This window comes from Dermacentor albipictus, chromosome 6 (assembly GCF_038994185.2).
Source record: "Dermacentor albipictus isolate Rhodes 1998 colony chromosome 6, USDA_Dalb.pri_finalv2, whole genome shotgun sequence".
NCBI classification, from domain to species: domain Eukaryota; kingdom Metazoa; phylum Arthropoda; class Arachnida; order Ixodida; family Ixodidae; genus Dermacentor; species Dermacentor albipictus.
Genome location: NC_091826.1, coordinates 44293300 through 44316850, shown reverse-complemented (window position 1 = coordinate 44316850; position 23551 = coordinate 44293300). Strand labels below are relative to the sequence as shown.

The 23551-nt window shown below is 45.4% G+C and overlaps 1 protein-coding gene across 1 annotated transcript; it reads right to left on the bottom strand.

Moving 5' to 3' along the window:
• Window positions 1-6435: 6435 nt before the first annotated feature.
• On the bottom strand, window positions 6436-15353 carry LOC135895737 (NLR family CARD domain-containing protein 3-like). The gene is made up of 2 exons (XM_065423884.2): window positions 13866-15353; window positions 6436-9755 (listed from the first exon to the last, which is right to left on the bottom strand). Exons 1-2 carry the CDS (start codon window positions 15035-15037, stop codon window positions 8783-8785), a joined length of 2145 nt encoding a protein of 714 aa, XP_065279956.1. The 5' UTR covers window positions 15038-15353; the 3' UTR covers window positions 6436-8782.
• Between the last annotated feature and the right edge of the window lie 8198 nt (window positions 15354-23551).

Below are 23551 nucleotides of genomic sequence, written 5' to 3'. Positions count from 1 at the left end.
TATACGAAATAACTAACATTACAACTACTGCTTCTGGCCATAAGGTTATGTGGATGCATATTAATGCGTAGCATTATATGGTTAGTTGGTCAAAAAATGACATGTGAAGCCAGAAAACCCCCTTTTTCAATACAGGACAAGAATGCGCAGTTTAAGCACATTGCGTGCGCAGTTGATAGCTGCCATCTGGAGTACAGAGACAAACGGCCCTTTGTCCGCAATAACAATAGGCGCGCCTAGGCAAAACATTCTACGAGCCAATTATCCGCTCTCACCATTCCCCAGACATAGAATGGAGGCTTTAAACCTAGGCCAGAAATGCCCAAGACTATACTAAAAGGGAGAAAAGGGAGATAGCAAGCAGTACGGGACACCCTGGTAAAGACCCAACCAGTGAGGATAGAAGGTCACTAAAAGGGACCATATACAAGAGGATGTGCCCGTAGTGCATTAATCACAAATGCATGCGAAGCCTTCCCTTCCCCCCTTTATTCATTTTTTTTCTTCATATATTTCCCCGCTTTGCCCAAAGGCGCTACAGCAGGGGGGGTTACAATTTTGAAAAAAAAAAAAAAAACATCTTCATTCATACTGCACACTTGCTCAGACGTCAGTCGATTCCATTGAGCGATAGTTTTTACAAAAGAATTTTCATGCAGGTTCTAATCCTGGCTGGTATTCCCTAATTTTGTACTTGTGGTCAGTCCGTCCGGATATATAATTTGGCTGTTTTAAGTAACTTTCACTATCAATGCCAGCTTTGTTATTAAATACTTGGTATAAAAGTTTTAACCCCAATTTTTTTTCGGCATGACGAAAGCGATTCCCAATTCATCTCTCTTTTTAATTTCAGTGCAACTACAGTTCCTACCGTACCTACCCAAAATGAACCTAGCTGCTCTGTTCTGAATTTTTTTCTAGTTTATTGATCAGACATGTTCGTCATGGGTCACACAGAGTACAGGCATATTCCAAGAAAGGTCTTATACATGTTAGGTACACTGTGCTTCTAAGGTTTTAATTTGCACATTTTGAATCTCTGAATATAATTTAATGCTACTGCGGGGCCTTGGCAACCATATAATCCACATGCACATTCCAAGAACAGTTGCCCGACAGCAGCACACCCAAATATTTAGTTGATTTCTTACCTAAAATAATATTCATTATATGGTAACTTAATAATAATAATATTTATTAATAATAGTATAATAATAATAATAACCAAAAGTTTCTCTCAGTCGTTCCTGCCGTAAACCTCACGTGACTGGAACTATCTTCCCGCTGAAGTTGTAGGCCTTCCTAATTATGAACAGTTCCGTGAAACCTTAACTAATATTGTATATAGTACAAGGGCCATTTAAACATTCATGTAACCACCTGTATTTGTCTTCATTCTTTTTGTATTTGCCACTCCCCCTCTGCGATGCCCTTGGCCCTGAGGAGTATAATAAAGGAAAGAAAAATTATTAGGCAAGAAGTCAACAATTCAACAACATATCCTACACGAAGATGGAAACAAACTGGAAGGGGACACGGCATTAAATTACATCCGAAAAGTAACAGCTGAATCTGTCCAAGGCAATGACAAGGTTATATTTGAAGAAAAAAAAAAGAGCATGAAAGAGAACGAAATGAAAAAGGAGCTGGTGCTGACAAGTTTAAACTGGAAGAAAGCTGAAGAGAAAATTTCTAAGCGCACAGCCGCAGGACTAGACAAGGTTCCCGTTAGGCTGATTAATAAACTAGGACCAAACAGTAAGGAAGCTCTGGTGAAAGCAGTTGAAAAAACTTTGAAAGATAAACGAATACCAGACAGCCGGCGACAAAGTAGAATTCACTCGTATAGAACGCGTTGACCATTACATCGGTAACATACAGCAATGCAGGCAATCAAACTAAAGCTGCAAGCATGGGCAGAGAATAATGGCATTTTGGGAGAACTTCAGAATGGCTTCAGAATAGGTAGGCGTTTGGATGATAACTTATTTGCTCTTACTCAGTGTATCTAAATATCAAGAGTAGGAAGCAGACTGTTATATGCGGCCTTTTTAGACATTACAGGAGCATATGACAATGTAGACCGCAACATTTTGTGGGATATTCTGGAAGGGGAAGGCTTAGGCGATGATTGTCTACAGCGTTTGAGAGAGACTCGCCTAGAAAATACCGTTTGTATTGAATATGGGAAGGGACGAGGAGCGAGGAGAAAGTTGATATCAACAAGGGACCGAGGCAGGGATGCCCTCTAGCCACACTGCTGTTTGTGATGTACATGGTGAGGATGGAGAGGGTGCTAGAAGGAAGTAATATCATTGCCTAAGTAAGCAGACTGAATCAGGGATACCGGGAAATCTTTACCAATGTAATCTCCGTAGCTTCTATGGCGATCGCCTCCAACGTGCCAACAGGCGAAATGAGGTAAAAACATATAGTTAATCGAATGGTATTTGCTATTCAGATCGTATTCGACTTCTGAATTCACAATTAAAAATTATCGGATAGCCATTTCCGTACGGATGTAACACATAACAGCACTTTTGAAGTCTCGAAAGTGTGGGGCCGATGCTGGTGAGGACTCTTATTCCGTAGTACTGTGCTACCGGAGGCACACGTGGCTGTTGCGCAGAGGCACACCAGTTCCCGGACAATTAACGCACACGCACTAATCGGTTCTGCTGAACAAGTTCCTAGCTGTCATTCAATATAAATGCCCCATTTTTGGGCAGCCTGTAACTCTGCTAACTTCATTCAGGCAAGGAAAACATTTTATTGACAGTCTCACCATGTCTGCAACCTGTTAAAACTGGGTGCCCCATGTGGTACCACACTTATCTTCAACGAACACAGCAGGTCTACATATGTGAGGTATGCCGTTCCTTTAACTGCTTCATTATTTGTCCTTATGGTAGTGCGCTGGATAACATGAAAGCAGCCGTTCGTAATACAGAGGCTGCTTAGTTGAGCGGATGTACAGTTGGGAATGGCATTACATTTAGGTATGAAAAATAACATAAGCGTAACACGTTTTTCTTAGAAATGAGACTCAAGAATTTCTTTCATCTACATCCCTAGAAGAAAGCCAAGGTACACAGATCAGAATCAGTTTTATTTTCCTCAAGGAAAAATGGACCCTAGACAAAAAGCTGCTCATTGAGCAGCTTGACAAGGCGTGGAGCCCTACAGGCAGTGGCAACAGCGGCAAAACAGCAGTGTATGTCGTACACCCGTACAAGAAAAAAAAAAGCAACACGAGAAACAAACAGAAAAAAAGAAAGAAACTGTTCGCACCAAGCTGTGAAGATCGAGAAAAAAAATATTACATATACATACACCAATGCAAAACTGTATTGTACACTGACATGTTATATTCACATGTACACACACAAACACCCATAGAAGTGGCGCGCATATGCCCCTATTATATACACATATATGTACACCTACATATACATCTATATATACACACGCACATGGCATATATACACTCACCATTCAAGTGCACACATCAAGTTTAAATTTTTTATGAAGAATGAACTTTTACAAAAACGGAGAGTGAGAGAGAGAAAAAAAAAGTGAATTTATACAATGCCTGCAAAATCATTCTAAACTAATCCACACAAAAGAATGCACAACGCCGAATGTAAACTACATGATATAAATCTGTTGCTAATTAAGCAATACTGTTTAAAAAGTATTCAATTAATGCACTTTTATTTATTGCGGGGCCATCAATTAAGGTTGCATTATCGTTCAGGGTGTAAGGTATTATATACTTTAACATTTGTTGACTGTAATTAGTTCGAGTTTTGGGAAGACACCACTTTTCTAATTGTCGAGTGTTAGCTGCCGGTACGTGTTTCTTGAGCGTTGATATTTTGATAAGGAAGTTAGTACGAAACGTGGTTTTAGTGGTGAATAAAGAAACAATAATGTGCGGCAGCATCACATTGACGGGCAGAATTTTTAACCGAATAAAAAGCGGTTTGGAGTGTGTGCAGTACTCTTCGTCTGCAATGACACGAATCGCTTTCTTTTGCAGGCTCACAATTCTATTCATGTTAGTTGGTGATGCCGTGCCCCAAGCAAGATGACAATCTGCAATGTGTGATTGAAATAATGAAACATATATGTTTTTTAATGTGCACTGGAAGAATGCCACGACACCGGGAAGTGCTCCAAGAGCTTTTGATAAACTTAGGGATACGTAATTAGTGTGCTCAGTCCATTGAAGGATACTTTCCTTATTTATTCTTTACTTTAATTAAGCAAATTCTGGTGTTTTATGTCTGGCAATATGATAATGAGGCACGCTGTTCAGTTCTAACCACCTGGGGTTCTTTAATATGCACCTAAACAGAAGTTCCATTTTGTTCCCATCAAATTCCGCGACCTGGTTTGAACCCGTGAGCTCAAGTTTAGCAGCGCAACGCCATATCCACTGTGTAGCCGCTTTAGCTACCGTGCCGTTTTCTTCTTTCTTTTCTTTTTGTTAAGCATGGGCTTACAGGCCAAAGAATAGCAGATATAATGGCTACCTAAAACTGTTTTCAGCGCTCGAGGTTCGACCGCAAGAACCCGTACCAATTAGTCGATCCTGTTACACGAGGAAGACAGAAACATGAATGGAATGTTCCACTGCAGTTTTTTCTTTCTCTTCTACAAGAATGCCTCCCATAAATCTAAGTACAGAGCATCGGATGGGGAAGATGTGTTTTGTTTGTTTGAAGCGGTAAGCAGAAAGTTTACACTCTTTTCCATCTGCGTTTCTCAAGACCTACTGATGGAAAACTATATGCGTAAAAATACATGCGAGACATATGCTGCTTGAAGAACACGAAAAATATTTGTTCTCCAAAAGAAACCGCGTACAATAACATTGTATAAGACATTGTATCTATAGAATAAAAGCCGACACTGCATCTGCAATGCCCGCGTAATCACCGAGCGGCATTACGAGAAATAAAATGAAAGAAAGGCATTTATTCCCAAGGCATAAATACATGCCGTATGCAATTATGAAGACCGTTAGAGCGGTCTGAACGCATGTACCAGCGAGCGAGGTAGTACGAATGACCCTTCTGAGAAGTATCGTCAGCATTTTCCAATGGTGCAGCCTTGATGCGGCCCACTCCAGTTCGATCGCAGCGCCGCCACACTATGCGCGGCACTGCGATCAAACATCCGCCACGATGCGCCCCAGCCACTCGTCCCACTCAACCTTCTACTACTACACTCTATTGCAGTGTGAGGGAGTGGCCTCTGCTGGATTCGGACGGTCGAATGAAGTAATCATGCGCAGTGCCTAGGCGCTGAGCCCGATCTCAGGATGTGTAATTCACTTATTGAAAAAAAATACTATTGTATCTATAGTTACTTCGAAGACTTGCGCACGCAAACAAATACAGTTATAAACCGTTTCAACATTTTTGTTTTCTTTTTTTCAGTTCCGGAGCGGAACCAGAATGCAATTTTTCTGAGCGGAACTAAAAAAACAAGCACCCAAGAAAGCGGCTGGCAGAATGGCTGCTTGGTTAAGTCATAAGAAAACGTTGACATTCCTGCTGCAGTTTCAGAAATCACAGATTAAGCTACCAGAAGTTCTTATCATGGAAGGAATGACTGTGCTTGTCTCACTTTTTTTTGTAGTACTTTTTATGTTATTGCAGCTCTAAAGCAATTGAATAACTGTGCACAGCGGTGTTCTCATGTACCAGTCTAGGGTCAAACACAGAGCTCTCCTTCAGGTGGAAGGATGGCAGTACGGCTGCAACACACTGGTCTTCACTACATAGCTATTTAGTCTTAAACCAAGCATCTACCTTAAATCTTGTAGTTATTCACCATCAACACATGAACAGTTCAGTAACAGAAAGATGAAGGTTCCAAATCTGAAAATGTGGACATGTACATTCATTTTCTCAAACTACAGACAAAAAGCACCAGGTTGACACATTACCATACCTGCTATCTATGTCACGGACACATAAGCATTGACCCTGGCCAGATGACTTGATAGAATCTAATCCATCATGCATACCTGCTAACTAGCGAACTTTAAATTCGTAAAAATCCCACAGATTACACCATAATAGGGGAAGGGGGAGAGAACTTGCAGCACGTCACACAAGCACTTTTTGGGAGAAACATGCACTTTATCGATGGTTTATCTTTAGATGCAGCAAAAAAAAAAACCTAGATCAGCAGAGATTTGCAAGCAAGAAATTGATTTTAGATGACGAAACTTTCTCAACGATTGCTGCTGCCAAGTTTGCCTATTTTTAGAAACTTGTTTGAATAACTTCCTTCAAGCATGTAGTTGTCTAGGACCCTATAACCATTAGAAGAGATCCAGGGGTGCGTGTAATGTTCTACCAGCAGACATTTGTCATGCTTGGCGACGTGCAGTGCATTGAGGAACACACACAGGAGGCCCAGTGAGGCAACTCATTCAATGCATACTCATGGGTGTTTACAATATGACACAGGACAAACTAAAACATACTCCTGCACAAAGTACGCTCGTTAGACAAGCTAGACAAACCAAGACTGTACCTCAAGTCCTATGAGCTTCTACACAACTGCTAGCGAAGTCTGTCACACGAGTCGCTAAACAGAAGGTTCAACACATTCACGTATGTCAGTCCACATGAACTAAGACGGGCAGGTGCAGCGGCATGAGGTGGCAGGCGGGGGGGTGCCGGTGAAAAACTTTTATTGATGAGAAGGCCAAAAGAAAAACAAATTAAAAAGCAGCGTTGTGGGCGGCCTTCAGGCTGCCGGTTGTGGCGTCCAGGCCATGCCTAGTCGCGACGTCCTCCGCTAGCTGTGGAGGTGCGGGAGCTGGGGAAGTAGGAGGAGGAGCGGGGGAGGACAGACGCACTAGCGCGGCCTGCAGCTGGCGCGACAGCTCCTGAATTTGGAGCTGCTGGGCAGTGATAGTGGCCTCAAGGGCCGCGGTTTGGGGGTCCGACGTGTGAGGCTGCGGCTTCCAGCTTACCGTTGATGTGGTGGTGGTAGTGGTGGGGGCGGTGGACGCCTCGGATCTAGGCAGAGGTGGGAAGGAGACGGAGCGTTGGCGGTTGGCAGACTGGGCACCACGGGAGACAGAGTGGCGGTGGGGATGGGAAGGCCGAGAGGTCTTGAGGATGGGCACGGTGGGTGGCGCTGGTGGGGGAGGCTGGTGCTTGGAGATGGCCGGAGGCGATGACGGGCCGTTCCGCTCGAACCGGAGCCCACACGAGTGCGAGCCCGTGACGTGGGCTCCCTTGCACAGGATGCATCACGGGACGCAGACCGGGGGCTCGACTGGCTTGTGGGCCTGGCCGCAACAATGACAGAGGGCGGACTTGGGCTTGGTGCAGACATCCGCTCGGTGGCCAGGAGCCCAGCAGTTCCTGCAGGCCTCGGCTCTCGGGCGGAAGGGGTGGCAGCGGTAGACCCCGCAGTTGAAGGCGATGGTGGAGGGAAGAGTAGAAGTGCCGACGAAGGTGATGAGGATGGATTGAGAGCGCCCCATCTGGCGCGCGTCAGCGATGGCGTAGGGGGTGTTCACGTTCATTGACTGGAGGTCTTGGACGATCTCGTCCTGGGTTTGGGAGTCTACTGCATTGTGTATGATGCTGCGGAGGGCGTTGTCGGGTGCGGCCATGTAGGCACGCAGGGGATAAGATATGGCACCCAGGCGGAGTTCTGAAACCAGGAGGTAGAGGCGAGCGCGCGGCTCAGATGGGGTGCTGACAGTAAGGGAGTTGTTGTACGGATTTATCCGTACACGGTCGGCGGTGCGTGTGCTGGCATAGTCGATGGTCGCACAAGTGCAAAGGATTTGGAGCAGGGCTCCATTAGTGGTTGTGCGGAGGTCAAGCCCTCCTCCCGGTCTGTAGACGATCTTGAAGTCCTCCGCTGGGAGGCAAGGTAGGGGAGCGTGACAACGGAGAGTGGTAGTGCAGGCAGTCTTGGATGGTGGCGAGGCAGGCGGTGGCGAGATGACGGGCTGGTGGGCCGCGGCTGCACGGTGTGCTTTCACGGCACGGACCCAGCGTGAGTCAGCTTCAAACTCCGCAGGGCTGATGGAGGTGTCTGCGACTCGATATTCCATGTCGGCATGTGAGCTGTATCGACGCAGGCGGCGAAATCGGGCGGCAGCGACAGCGGGCGTTGCACGGAACGCCGCAGGCGGGGAAGACACATGCTAGGGTCAGCATTGCCTAGCGGTTGCCCAGGCACCCATGAAAGCCTAGGCTCGGCACTAAGCACTCGTCACTTGCACAGGCACCCTCAATCTCGACAACAGGCCCCTGGTAGTCCCAGAACAGCGCGCGGCCTAGGAACTCTTTCTTAGCAGTGTCCATTTGGCTGCCTTCTCACTTGCTCCGGGTCATTGGGGGCCTCCAAGGATGTCCACCGCATTCAATCTCCTTGGCTCGTGGTGCACGTGTCGCTTCTCTCGCATCCCGACCTCCTCTTCACACCTTTTTGGGCATACGCAGACACTAGGCACTATCGTAGCACACCGCACCTTCGGGGCACCACGAGACCATCGTTCATTGGCTTAGTCACGTGCATACACAGGCCCAATCATGATGCACCGAGTCGCCACACACCGGCATAGTCATTCTCTTTGTCTTCTATTGCCTTTTGTTTTTTCATCATGTGCCTGAACACGGTTGCTCCTACACTTCTTTTTCTTCACTCTACAGTAAAGCTGTAGACGGTTAAGTTAAACTCCTTAGTACGCAGAATTTTTCATTCAACTAGACTAAACATTCGTAAAACCGTATTATGAGCCTAAATTTGCAAATATGGGCCCTTTGTCAAGCACGTCGAACACGCTTAGATACTGCCCAATGACCAGCCAGCAGTCGCTGTTGAGGCTGTCCACCTGAGTCCTCTGATGAGTATGACAAGTAACACCTCGAGACACCACTTCAGTTACTAAAAGGTAGTTTCTTGCAATGAAACGCTCGGCCGATCTGATCATTCTCGACGCATCTTCCAATGACTTTCCTGCGGCAGCCGCAACACGTGGGAGAAAACAAGGCTTTTTTTGCAATGACTCGAATGCCTCTGCCCAGCACTTGTTGATGCGAGGTTCAAGAACAAATTGAAGCGCGCAGTTCCACTTTCTCCGATTCTTATCTACACTGTCCTTGACTTCAGCAACTACACATTCAATGCGGCGTCTCTCTTCGAAGATGTAAAAACCTGTTAGTGTACCGTTGTGCTTCAGCGAAAAAGAAATGCTGCGTAGGTGGTCTATAAACAACGGTATTGCAGTGATGCAGTTTAGCGACACTTTTTCCAAGACATCACTGCCAGTAGCCACTGACGAGAGATATTTTACATTTCTCTCATTTAGGTTGTTGATGCTGAAGGAAATTTCGGTCACTGTTCTGTTTTTCTCTAGGGCTTCTGCCACAGCAAAACACACGTCGGTAGCGATGCTGTCCTCCTGCAATGCAAGCGTCCTGATGGAGCAGTTGGCAATGACTGCATCACGCAACTGCATCGCCGGATTGAAGTCACAGTTGGAGAATTTCGCAGAGAGGTGCTTTATGGTGCTGGAGCCAAGAGCTGCACACAGCCGCGCAAAAGATGTGTCAGAAAACCCGGTGGTGCTGATGTGCAGCTCTGGCGGGCACAGCGCAGGTTCCTTCAGGGCTGTTGCGAGATACGGCACACATGCCTCGGGCCAAGTTGTGACCACACGAGTGAAGCATGCAGCAGCCAGCAGCTTTCCAGACAAATCAATCCTGTAAAGAAAAGATATCTGCATTGTTGCACTTTTTTGACCAGCCACACATGTCAGGACGCGAGTGCCACCGCTATTTTGTAATGAAGGGCAAATATTGGTTGCACTGCTATAGAATCTTTAAAGGGACTGACAACTGGCCAGAATGTGTTGCGAGATGGTAATGGAAATGAAATGACCATGATCTACAGTGATAGAACCCAGCACACTGTTTGCAATTTAAGTAGGAATTACAATTTTAAATTGGCAAAGGAAGCCTCAAAAACCAGCAAGTGGAGAGGCCTGGCGTTGAAATCTTGGTGCTTTGGATGTAGTCTACAAGATTACTGTGTGTAAGTTGGCCGTTATTAAGTACAACATAATTATTGCTGAAAATTGCAGTTGCTATATAATTATACACTTGCGCATTACTCTATGCTTCAGAAATCAAAAGCGCACGCATCGCTACAGGAACACGCCGAACTGCGTATCCCACATAAAAGCGCCGTTTCGTTTTCAATCCGATTGGTTTTGTTTTGACTGGTTAAATACCAAAGCAGTTCAACAGGAAACCATGAAAACGCAGACCTATCATCACAGAAATACTAACACTTCGGAAAACATGAATCGCAGGAACATTGACTTGATAAATAAAATAATACTTTCTCACAGTAATAGCCACACTTGTAGTCTGCCTGCCACTAATGCCAGCGTATAATCGCTATTGCGCTCACCCATCACTACTTTCAGCCTGCTTCCTGTGAATGATCACATCCTCAATGCAGGTAGAAAAACTCTGATAAAAAAATATTCCACAGCGTTTTCTGTGTTGACAATTCATGATTAGACATTCTGACCGGTAAGCTTTCCAATGCATTAAAAAAAAGAAAGGTGCCATGACTATTGGTTGTCAGTCCCTTTAAAGCATAAACACTCTCCCTCTCAAAGGTGGGCATCTTGCAAGGCATGACTTTTAAGGCTGACCACAGGGAGCCCTTGCAAAAATCACTAGCTGCTTCAAGTTGGGCGCCACCAACCTCTTCGCTAGCAAACTGCTAAACATGCACAGTGCGGCTCACACATTGCTGGCACTCTAGCAGCATGTTGCAGCTGAAGTCGCATCAATTAACTGTACGAGGGTATAGAAAGGTGCCAGCGCCACCACGCACACATCTTTCCGTCTTCTATGAAGCTGAGCAAATGTCCACTTGCAACAGGAGTGAATTGTCCAGGCACTCAACTCTCCCGTGTTCCTTGTAACAGTGAACAATACTGCACACGAGAGTTATACATAGTGAAAATTCAGCAACCCTTCCATCTCATTGTACTTCTACTGCCAGTGGAGCACTCTTGTGACAGAGGACAAGCTGTGACAGTTTGAATATCGGCACAAAAGGCTCCACGTCTAGCTACAGGATGAATGAGTGATTACGACTCACTGTGGTCATTCTGAGCTACCCATCTAGCCGATATCTTTCCCAACATTCGTGATGCCCTTAGACTGCTTTACTCACATGTCCACATGTCTTATCTTTTTACAAATCTACATACCCGCTTCTGTTTTGCCCACTGTAGGCATGGCAAATGAAGTGAACTAATATTTCCATAGAAAAAGGTTGACTACTTGGCTTTAGCATAAGTTTTGAAAACCAGGGAGGAGTCACTCAGGGCTGCTTCATATAAGCCAACATAGCCCCATGAACACTATAGTTCAGAACACAGTGTTCAGAGGGCAGTTCCGTAAAATTTTTCACAGTGGGTGTTTTATGGCTTGGTCTCATGTGCTCGGCTAGGGCAAGAAAAACAAGGGTAGAGGGGTCACTTATTAATACTCTGTTTCATATGTAGCAGGCAACACTGAAGAAACTATGCAAATAGTGCAGTCATAAAAGTGTGGCCATAAAGTGTGCCAAAAGTGCTCTTATTTTTGTTCTACAACCCTTTCTATATGAACTAACTATGTACTTCACACATAACTACAGCTTACGGGCATAAGGTTATATCAGATCACATATTAATGCATAGCATTATATGATGAGTCAGTCGAACAATTCCATCTGAAGCCAGAAGACCCCTTGCCCAATACAGGAAATTAATGTGCAGTTAAGCACATTGTTTGCGCAGTTGATATCTGCCATCAAGAGCACAGAGACAAACAGCCCTTTGTCTGCGATAACAACAGGCGCGCTTAGGCAAAACATTCTACGAGCCTTGCCCGCTTTCACCATGCCCCATACGGACAACGAGGCGTGAAACCTGGACCGGAAATGCCTAAGCCTACACTAATAGGGGGATAGCAAGCAGCATGAGACACCCTGGTAAACACCAAACCAGTGAGGATGGAAGGCGACTAAAGGGGACCCAAAACGAGGATATGCCAGTTGTGCATTAATTACGCATGCATGTGTAGCCTGTATTTGTGTTCTGATAGCGCTATAGCAAGGCCACGCATAGTTAGAACTCCCAAAGAGCAGCGTGAACACGATGAGCAGCGACAGGAACAGCAATATCAATATACACAGCAACGTCGTGCTCGGGCTAGGTAAGACGCAGCAGTTCCTGCCCAAAGCAAGTCACACAAAGTTAGGATGCCTAAAGAGCAGCGAGAATACAATAAGTGATGAAAGAAACGGCGACGTCAATATGCACAACAGCGGCGTTCTCAGGCTACACAGGACCCAGTTCAAGACTACGACACACCGGCCTATGGGATCAGGTGACAACACAGTTTTGCTGGCCAACCACCTCCACAGTGTGTCAAATGGCTGTGGTGGCACCCCAGTCAGGCAGCCACCTCTCTTCGGAGAAAGAGCAAGGTGCAATGACCCCACGTGGAGGCAAGGCGAGGTAACCGGATTCCCAGAAGTGGGGACAACGTATAGGGATGGACAGTCGCTACAGTATCATGTGACTATCAGTGCTGTTCAGACTCTATAAAGGAGTACTGGCACTACACTTCTGACATCATTTGTTTGTGCGAATGCCCAAAACTTAGGACCACAGAGAAAATAGTTCCGTGCATTGAAGCACCTCAAGTAACCCTTTAAGGTGCTGCGTACACAATTGTGCACACAAAGAGGGTGTATCAAAAGCAAAAGCACTGATAGAAATACTATTCAAAATGCCCCGCATATATCTTGAAACACTTCTTACTGGACTTGTGAGACGAGTTGGAAGGTAGACGGCTAGGTGTTTGCTCTCAATGTCAATGTCATCAAGTAGGGGGCTCACTTATTTCAGTGTTTTTCACAATGTTTTATATCAAGCCTATATTTTCTAAGTGGCTGAGTATGGTATGCTAAGCATGAAATAGTTGAGGTTCTTGAATCCGATGCTCCTGTAAGGAATTCTCGTGTGGCGTTTTTAACCTATAAGCCTTGACAAAACTCACTGAAGAACGTAAGATATTTACTCCACTCTAGAGCCGCACATTTTTTAAAAAAAATTATTCTCAACATACAAGTGTACTGAAATTAAATTTTCAATGAACAGAATTAGTTTAGTTGTCACCTAGCTGAAGAGAATGATATAATACTAGTTTAAATAAGCCACTTTCAGTGTTGGTACGCAGGATGTTGACGTGCCACGATGTCATAATAAACTTGCTCGCTTCATTCCCGTGATCACTAATACCACCACACGCCATTTCAGGCAGAACACAAGCAGCACTCTTGTTTATTTTTCTTATAAGCTGCATCATCATAGCTAGCCTTAGTGGCACAAATCAGCAAATTTGGCTGTGTCATGATGTCACAATGACGCTGAAGACACCATTCCCGGCATTTTCACACCAACTTTGGTGTCACATTAATATATCTTGAGTTCATTAATCTTCGCAATTGCCAAGTGCCATCGTTTATAAGCAAGACGCACATGGTAGAGCTTCCACAAACCGAAAACATGTGTTAGCATTCCTTTAGTTTCTTAAAGTTCGTTGGAATGAAACCTCTATCCCAAAACCCGTAACAGCCACAGCAAGTCAGTATTCGGTTACGCTAAGTTTTGGGGAATATATTTAGCCGGATCATCAAAGATCGTTCATGCTGCCATACAATTGTCATTCATAAATATTGTTTGCTACTACTAGCAGTTTACGTTTGCTCTAACAGTTTCAATTAATTTTCATACTTACGGCGCATGCAAGAATTTCTCGTCGGGATGAAACATAAGCCGCTTCAAAGTATCATTGCTTTCGAGTCCACTGCACAATGTCATCACTGTGTTTAAGTCCATGTGACACTGAGAAAGGTCAAAACGCTCCAGGGAGCCATTAAGTGAGATTCCGGCAGCAACTTCTTCAGCAGCATCAAGCGTCCAAGTGCAGTGTCGAACTGCCAAGCTGCGAAGTTCGGTATTACGCGCCAAAAACTTATTCAACCACATGCCGTCATGTTTTCCGAACGTTCCCGGTTTGCACTCGTCGCCGCTCAAAACCAGATGCTTCAGCACTCGGCTGGACATGAGTAGCTTGAGCAGCTCTCCGAAGTTCAAAGAGGCACATTCATATTGTAGCTCTGTGGGTGAGAAGTTCAAGCTAAGCCCACCGCAGAGCGCACTTAAAAAGGCTTGGTTTTGTCTTCTGTCTCGCAGAGAAAGCTTCTGGATGGACTTATTTGACTGGAGAAGTCGTTCCAAGGCAGTGGTAGCCTCTAACGCCAGATGGCCATCAAGTGACAGCTCAGTCAGGGCTTCACACTGGTCGATGGCACAAATCAGCTGCCTGGGTATGTCAGGGACCGCCTCGCTTGCGGAAATGACAAGTTCCTGCAGACGTCCTCCATTTGCCGCAAAAAGTTCGGCGAGCCTCCATACCAGGCTACTGTCGATGACAGCGTCTTCGATACGCAGGCTCCTTAAAGCGGCAACGCTACCGACAGCATTCAGCAATGAATTCCAATAACGGGTTGCGCCTCCGGAAATCTCTATGCACTCAACGGCGCTCTCTGGTCTTAGTGCTTCGACTACGGTTTCGACTTGAGATGAAGTCCCCCGAGATTCGAACACGTGATGGCCAAGGCTCAGCCTTTTGATACATCTGTGCTGACGGGTAAGGCACGCCAGAGCATAGGTCGTGCTGTAACCTACGCCGTTTACTACGTCAAACGTATCGTTATCGTATCGCCAGGCGTTGGTCAAAGTCCGCAGACACAAGTTTCCGGCCTCTTCCTCCTCCAGTTTAAGACAGAAGGGGCTTAAGAAGAAATTCCACTGCGTCACCTCTTCGCAGAGCCAACAGTCCTTCCTCGCTGACGACGAACAAGTGTCGGTGATACCAGGTAGCAACGTAGAAATCATCAAAGACATCGTCGCTACGCTGCACCTTCAACGTTGTTGAATTTCCTTAAATTAAGCAGCATAACATATGCACAACACATATGCACAAACACAGTGGGCTTCTTCGATTACGCAGTCACGGACCGTCCGCTCTTCCAGTCTGACTAGCTACTAGCATCATTGAATAAAGAACAACTGGTAGCATCATATACGTGTTCTGTGCTAGCATAGCATGCCCTCATAGAATAAAGAACCGATGCCCTGACCGACGCCCGACGGCCCGACTCCTGACGAAGATTGACATGGTCCCGATTCACAGTCACATCCAGCGATGATGATGATGATGATGATATTGTGGCCAACCCTTTGTATCGGGTGGACGTGGCCATAGAGTTTCCTACATGGCAACCACGCCCAAGCCAGAATGACGCTCTATTGCTTACCTATCGAGCAAACCAGGCACAGGTAGGAAAAGGAGAGAATGCGCTGCACTGATAAGCAGTCATTGGGGTCCATCCGTAAGTGCCGCTCGCCAGTTGTTGGAGAAGGAAGCGCCCAGGCATGCATAGAGTTTCTCACTACTGCTCACTACATTACAGTGAGAAACTCTGGTGAGCACTGCTGCTGTTCTTCCAGGGCCGCTATTTTGTACTAAGCGATGCCTTATGCCTTAATTATTCTATGCTATTCTTATCATCCACCACACACGGCCGCCTGATCTAATGTGGGCAGACCGTCGCTCTGACCACTGGCCAAGCGCAAAAACTCTTTGCAGGCATCGATTATATGGGCATGGATGAATTTTTTAACATTCCTCAATGCATTGAGTTTCTCACTATATTGAGAAACTTTATGCCTCCATGCGCATAGGATTACGGGATGTAGTTAGTGTATGGGGTTCGCAGTCCGAGAGACGAGCTACGAAACTGGTCGAAGCTTCTACCGAAAGCGCGGGAAAATTCGAAATCTGTTGAACGGGTTCGCGTTCCGCGAAAACCTTAACAGCGAATTTTCTGCAAAAAGCGGATGAAGCCTCTATGCAGCCAATAAATGCAATAAACATCCAAAAGGAACAAGGAGCTGTCAGTGTCGTAACGTAATCGTAGGGTCGTAGTAGAGGTCGCAGTAACCCGTGGCGACCCCGCCAACCCCGCCACAACATACAATCGGACGGTGACGAGCTCCGACATCGCGAGTGAGTATAAGGAAGGTGCCTGTCTGAATTCTCCGAAGCAAGACTGACTCTCGCCGCGTGAATACCTTCGAGGGAAGCGACGGTATAGAGAGTGGATTGCCCACTGCTGTGAAGTGGGTGGTACGTCGTGTGAAGTGGGCAGTACGGCGACAAGCATGCGACCAAGTATATGCGACCATGGTCGCATGCTTGTCTGCCGTTGGATATGCTCTCTCAGCTGGTGTGGTAGCTAGCCAACCGTAACTGGGTTCTGTTCCACGTGCAAATGTCGTGCTGATCTCAAACACGTGTTGGGAGTTCCCCCTCTACATCCCACCTACGCTTCGTGCCCCAGCTGCATGGCCATCATAAAGCGGGGACCCTGGCCTTCGTCTCTCCGGACTTCCGGATCCCACGCCTTCGGACCATGCAATCTAGCTCTGGCGAGCACTGCTGCTGTTCTTCCAGGACCTGGCGCCACCACCGGTCGGCGATCGGCTCCGCGACAGCCATATATGGGTCATGCGGCCTCCGCTTAGCTAGGCTTAGCTGCCTCGATCCAGGACATTCGTTAACAAATCAGAAGCAGCCTCGCCCTTCGATCTTTAGCAGTAATAACTCCTGCCTTTCCACCGCAGCGCTCTCGGCGCATTTTAATTTAATTTTAATGTGGAATAAACGTGGTTTCATTCATTCATTCTGCGACATCGCTACTAACGCAACCTTGGATGCCATATTTAAAAGACGCCGGGGCACGAGAGGGTCAGAAAACGGTGCAGGCACATCTGGCGCAGCGCAATACGTGAAACGAAGTGCCAGGTGTAGATGCGGTCCGCGTACGACCTAATGTAGTAATTTCCTTCCCTTCCTTTATTTATGTAGTTGTTTATATAAATAAAAGTAGTAGTAGTAGTATAAAACTTTTATTTAAAAAAAAAATCACATTCAGGTCCAGTGGGTGGGTCCCTCAGTCCAGGACCCGACTGGCGATCGCGGCACGCCGGGCTGGGTCGAGAAGGGCCAATCGGTCCTCCCGCCCCGTGCTGGCTAGCCACACCTCCCACTGCCTACTGTTGGAGTTTTGCCCTATAAGGGGTGATTGGATTTCTTGTGGCCGACTCTGGCACGACCATGTGATATGGTCAAGAGATGGCCGCCCTCCGCACCAAGGGCAAGTGTTGGGATACCAAAAGAACTTCCACGTAGACTTGAGAAGCGGGGCAAAAGCCTCGTGCGACTGCAGCTTTGCTGATGATGGATGGATGGATGGATATATTCTGAACCCCTTAAATCGGGCGGCGGCACACGCCACCTAGCCGTGACTAGTAATATATTTTGCACTTAGTGGAGGGTGAAATGTGACTCTTGCCTTGATTTTAGCCACCAATCGGATAACCTCCATTTGGTTATTTCTACCCACTGAAAGTCTATTTTTCCTCCACCGACCCCAGTGGCGTAGCTATAGGTCGTCTGGCATCCGGGGCCCTTAGGTCTTAATTCTGTCACCCTCTCTCTCTCTCTTTCTCTCTCTCTCTCTCTCTCTCTCTCTCGGGTGTAGTCAGAAAGGCGAGGATATCAAAAATATCCGGGGAGTGTGTGTGGGGGAGGGGGAGGGGGGGGATGATGTTTTTTATAGACGGGTTTAACTTGAGCTGTCTGCCATTCATCAGGTAGCCTCGCACTTAATAGTGAACATCGAAACAAGATCACAAGAAATTTAGCGATAGTTTCGGCATAACGACGAAGAAAAATATTGGGCAAACCATCAGGACCACAAGTCAATTTTGATTTCAGATTTAACAGCATTGCGACTACACCGTGATATGAAATAAAATCAACCTGGCATGATAAAAATGCCGGTTGACGCACATCCACGGTCGTACTTGCCTTTGAAAACACTCCAGTAAAATAAGTAATAAAATACCCAGCGATGACTTGTGGATCTGTAATAGAGATGCCATCAACCGAAACCTGCGTCATGTGCCTATCAGCATCGCTCAAGTAATCCAAAACTTTTCTTGTTTCATTATTCATAAAGTTGGGCAAAGTTGTGGTGAAAAAGAAGTCCTTAGACTCGTGAATTGCACGTGTGAAATCGTTTTTGATACCATTAATGATAATAGGATTGGGAGAAGACCTTATAGCCCGTTTAGGTTTCCGTTTCAAATGAATAATTTTTCGCGTTACCCAGGTTGTACGTTTATGCACTTTCTTTCGCTTGTTTGGTACGAACGAATTCAAACAATGACTGCACATATCAGCAAACTTTTTCCATAGCAAACATACATTATGATTCTCTTCAGCAAAATCAATCAGGCAATTTTCCATATGTGCAATCACAGAAGCATCATTAGCTCTGTCGTAATCTCTAAAATCGTGTATGCTACTAGTTTTATGAGAAGCAAATTTCACTAGTGGAATTGACATATATACAAGACAGTGGTCTGATAAACCTTCTTCAACTATGACAGTGTGTTCAGTAAAATCCCGGCTTATAGAGGCGAAATCTAATATCGAGCAAGATGAACCCTGGATGCGAGTGGGCTGTTTGACAATTTGAACCAGGTCATGAGTGAGCATAATATCAAAGACAATATTCATATTTTTGTTGAATTTGCTAGTTCCTTGCAGTCGCTCCCAGTCGACTCTGGGGAAATTGAAATCACCCAGCAAAAAAACTTTCTTATTGCAACAGAAGTACATACACTCTTGCAATTTAATTAGGTAATCAGGAGTACAATCAGGTGGCATGTAGCATGCTATCAGGATGAAGCTATGACCCCAGCAAGATATTTTTAAGCCTTAACACTCAAGATCGCGGAAGCAGTCGAGTACCACTGCCTCAATTGAAGATTTAACAAGGATTGCTATGCCCCCACCCCTCGTTTCTCTGTCTCTGCAAAAAACTTTATAAGAAGAAGGAAAGACTAAGTCGTCTGCTATGTCGCTGGGCAACCAAGTTTCAGTAAGGACTGAAATGTGTGGGTCATGTTCAATTAACTTTAATTCCAGGCTATCTTTTTTCTTAATAATGCTCCGGGCATTAATATTTAAAAGTCTCAGGTACTTTCTCTTTGGCTTAGCACGAGTAACGTGACTAATGGTTTCATTGTAGAAGTGTGATGAAGTGCTGCTTTGGATTCTACTGCTTAAGTGTTGTGCTGCATTTGCATGCAACTGCACGTCAAAGGGCGATTTGGTTTGTTGTTTTCATTTTTTTGCAGAAGTACTTTATCATTCTTGTTCTCTTCCCACACATAGGCCACATTATTGATATACAGTTTATCAAAAGCCAAAGAAACCTTATCAGGCTTCTCATGGTTTGTTTTCGCACTTGCCCATAACCTTCTTCTGACCTCACATACTCTAAGCGAGAAATCTTTGCCAATAGAATATTCAGTATTTTTTAGTTTATAACCTTTCTTTAGAATTTTTACTTTATTACGCGAGTCCGTTAACTTGAGAATCACTGGCCTTAACTTTCTAGTGTTTGGTCGGCCCAACCTGTGAATGCGCTCTATATCAATGTCATTTTTTCAAGAATTTTCTTAAAAATGCCTCCATTGACGGCCTTTTCAAGTGATTCGGTGTCCTTTTTTTCAGATTCCGGAAGACCATAAATGATTAAATTGGATCGTCTGCTATGGTTCTCCAAATCGTCAATTCACGCCTCAAGTGACTGAATTGTGTTACTTATGAGTTAAATCTGATTCTGGCATGAAGAAATTTTCGCTTCCAAGACAGCCAGAGTGTCCAATTTAACATCAATTCTAGCAGTGGCCGCGTCGCTTTGTAAGCCTGCGACGCATGAGGCAATGGTCCGAAATCTTAGTGAAAATTAGGGAAAATGAGACATCCACCGAATCGTAGCAATTGCTACAAAGGAAAACCATATGGGTACCTCGAAAGAAAAGCCTCGCAGTTGAAGAAAAATTCGTCCTGGTCCGGGACTCAAACCCGGTACCACCGTCTTTCCGGGGCAGCCACTTGACCATCTGAGCTAACAAAGTCAAATTTGTCAACAACTCGAAGGCAAGAGCTTGACGTAATAGTTCTGCAGAAACCGGTAAAGTGGACTGAAGTAATTAAATCTCTGAAAATGGTCTGCCATCTAATCAGTTTAACACCCTCCGAAGAACATTGGCTTCGATCTCATAGAAATTACAAAAACACAACACATGCTTGATCGTTTCTTAACATTTGCACGAGTCACAAATCGATGTGTCGGACATTCCAACAAGGAATGAGTGGGCTTCGATAAATCCACTCCTAACCAGAGGTGGCACAGTAAGGCTGCACCACAGCGGGAGAAGTTCGATGAAATCTGCAGCAATCCAGCTGGTGGAGACGGCAGTTGGAGAAAATCAGGCTGTTCCACAAAGTTTTCGTCTTGGTATGAGCAAGTAAATGAAGATACTTCGCACCATCCGTCATTGATAAGGGTATAGGAAGTGTCAGGGCTCCTTTATGGACTGACCGAGCGGCATCACCAGCAAAGTCATTTCCGACAATGCCACAGTGTCCCGGAAGCCATTGGAAGATGATGTCCTGTCTGTCTATGAGGGCTTGATGGAGAACCTCTCTGGCCGCAAACACCAGTTGTTGATAGGTCTTGAGTCATAAGGCTGACTGACTGCGGACTCTGAGGGGCTGCCTTGGAGTCACAAAAGATGACCCACCTTCGAGGTTTGGCTTGTGCGATGTAATTAACAGCGACAAGATCTGTTGCCGTAGAGGTCGTTATATGGGGCACTTTGAACCTAATTGTGACTTGTAAGGCCGGTATGATAACAGCGCCTGTGTAGCTGGTGGCTGAGACACATCCATCGGTGTAAATGTGCGTTCTTTGTTCATATGCCTCGTTCAGCCAGTAATGACAGTGTGAACTGACGTGTAGCCACTGTTGAATGATGGGCCTTCTTCGTAATTCCTGTAATCGTGAGGTCTACTTGTGGCTGTCGTAGGCATCACAGGGGTAACAGTGGTTTTACCGCTGGTGTATAGCCCAATGGAAGGTAGCCTTCTTGTGTCGCAACAAGTTTGGAAAATGTGGCTTGAGGTCTTTGTGCTGACAAAGCAGCAATATGGTGACTGGGTACGCGACACAGATGTCGAATGTGTCCTCTAAGTTTGTCAGTCATTATATATGTTGGAACCAAGTAGTCTTAGCAATCATGATTGTTGCATAAGTCAAGGTGCATTGTGGTATTCCAACACAAGTCCGTAGCACCTGGCCTTGCAAACTTTCGAGGGTACGAATCTTTGTTTCATGTGCGTTTGCCAAAACCGGTAAGCTGCACCGTAAGAAGACCAGAAGTAGTGCTCTGTACAACTGCAGCATCGTATGTACCGACGTGACCCAGGTTTTTCTGGCCAGGAACCTCATTATATGTGCAATCAAAATTAGTCTCCGCTTCAGGTAGACACCCAAGAAGCGGTGAGACTTCTGGTGTCTGATACCTTGACCATTGAGAGAAACAGGGTGCGGCGTCATGGGTATGCGCGATTAACACCCATTCTTCAATGGACACAATAAGGTCTTGTTTGCGGAGATACGAACAAGTTCGGGTGGCTGCCCGCTGAATTCTTGCGCATACTTGATGACAAGTCACCACAGAAGACTAAAGACAAATATCAGCATACAGTGATAGGTGTGATACTTCAGCAAGGCCAACCATAGCTAAGTTAAGGAGAATAGGGCTCAATACCCTGCCCTGTGGGACGCCACCGTGACGACAACAAAATGACAAAGATACGGTTAGTTATGACTAGGAGGCAGTGTTTTTATTGAACACTGCAAAACTGATACAAAACTAATACAAACAGTAGAAATTGATAAATGGAACACTGTACGCATACTGATGACACGCAAACCATGGTGGGACATGAGCGCACTGCATATGAAATGTTCTGCTAAGGCGAGAAGTTTAGCAACTACTTTGCGAATTAAATTTTTTAGCCCCCAAGTTCGTTCAATTATTACGTAGCATGTTCATAAAGCTGCAGCCGACAATTCTGCGGCACTAAATATCTGGTACAGGGTGGTCCTTTATGAAAGGGAACACACGAGCGCGTGGCCTGTGCTCTGCGGAGGTTGCTTAGAGCGCCAGCAAGTGGCAGCAAGGAGAAGCACGTCTGCTTGTGGCGTCATCTGTTGGTGGCCAGAATAATCAGGCATGGCCGATAGGCAAGCACCTGCTAGAATTAAGTGGAACCCCCCTCCACCCCCTCCTTGTATGACCGTTGCTCAAGGAGTGGAGCCTGCAGCACAACGCCTGCTGCTAGCAAACCGCGTTGCATACGCTAGCGCACTGGAAACATGGAAGTGGCAACGCAAGCCCAGTATTTATTAGGTACTCTTGACATACCTATATTAATGTGCAAGCATTCTAGGGTTTCTTCCCTCGGAACTTTGTCCATCCATCCGTCACTCCGTCCGTCCATTTTTCTGTCTGTAATATGTGACACGATGCACTTCATGCATAGGTATACATGAAGTCCTATGAAGGTGTATATGAGAATGCCTTATGACTACGTACGACTAATGAGATTTATGATTTTGACTATATATAGTGAGTACTGAAGGATATAAGTGTAAATATGGTTATTAAGGGCTGATAAGATTAGATATTATAAAATTAATGAAGTGTAATGGCAATTAATTGAGGGCAAGAAGGAATACTGAGGCTAATTAAAACCCATTTATAGTAAATTATTAGACTAATCAAACATTACTAAGGTTAAGTCAGCGGAGCATAATCAAGAATCAAGGGTATCTTGAGATTAGTTAAACCTAATAATTCCTAATTAATAATTAGATATAAATGTCTCCATCATAACTTTAACTAAGATTAATTATTAAGCAATTAACCATATCTCGCCATTATAGAAATAATTAAGCCTGAATAATAAATAACAAAATAATTGTTACTTAACCTAAGCTAAAGTTTCACTTGAGTACACTTGGCTCCTAAACCGTTCCGAATCAGGTGAGGCTTATTTATGCTATGAGGAGAGTGGGTAGCCAGGGCTCCGCACTGCAAAAAAGTATGCAGAAACTCTACTGCAGTTGACAAAGTGTGCATAAGCCTACCCCAAATTTTAACTTGACCCACAACCAAATTTGAGTCGGCCCGCGCTCAAACTTCAAGTTGGCCCACCCCCAAATTTTAAGCTTGCCCACCCTGAAATTTAAATTGGCCCACTCCAAATTTACGTTGGCGTACACCCAAATTTCAAGTTGGCCCACCCCGAAAGTTAAATTGGCCCACTCCAAAATTTATGTTGGCCTACACCCAAATTTCAAGTTGGCCCACCTCTACTACAGTCTCCCCATGCATCTTGTATGGACCCTACGTATCTCTACGGTT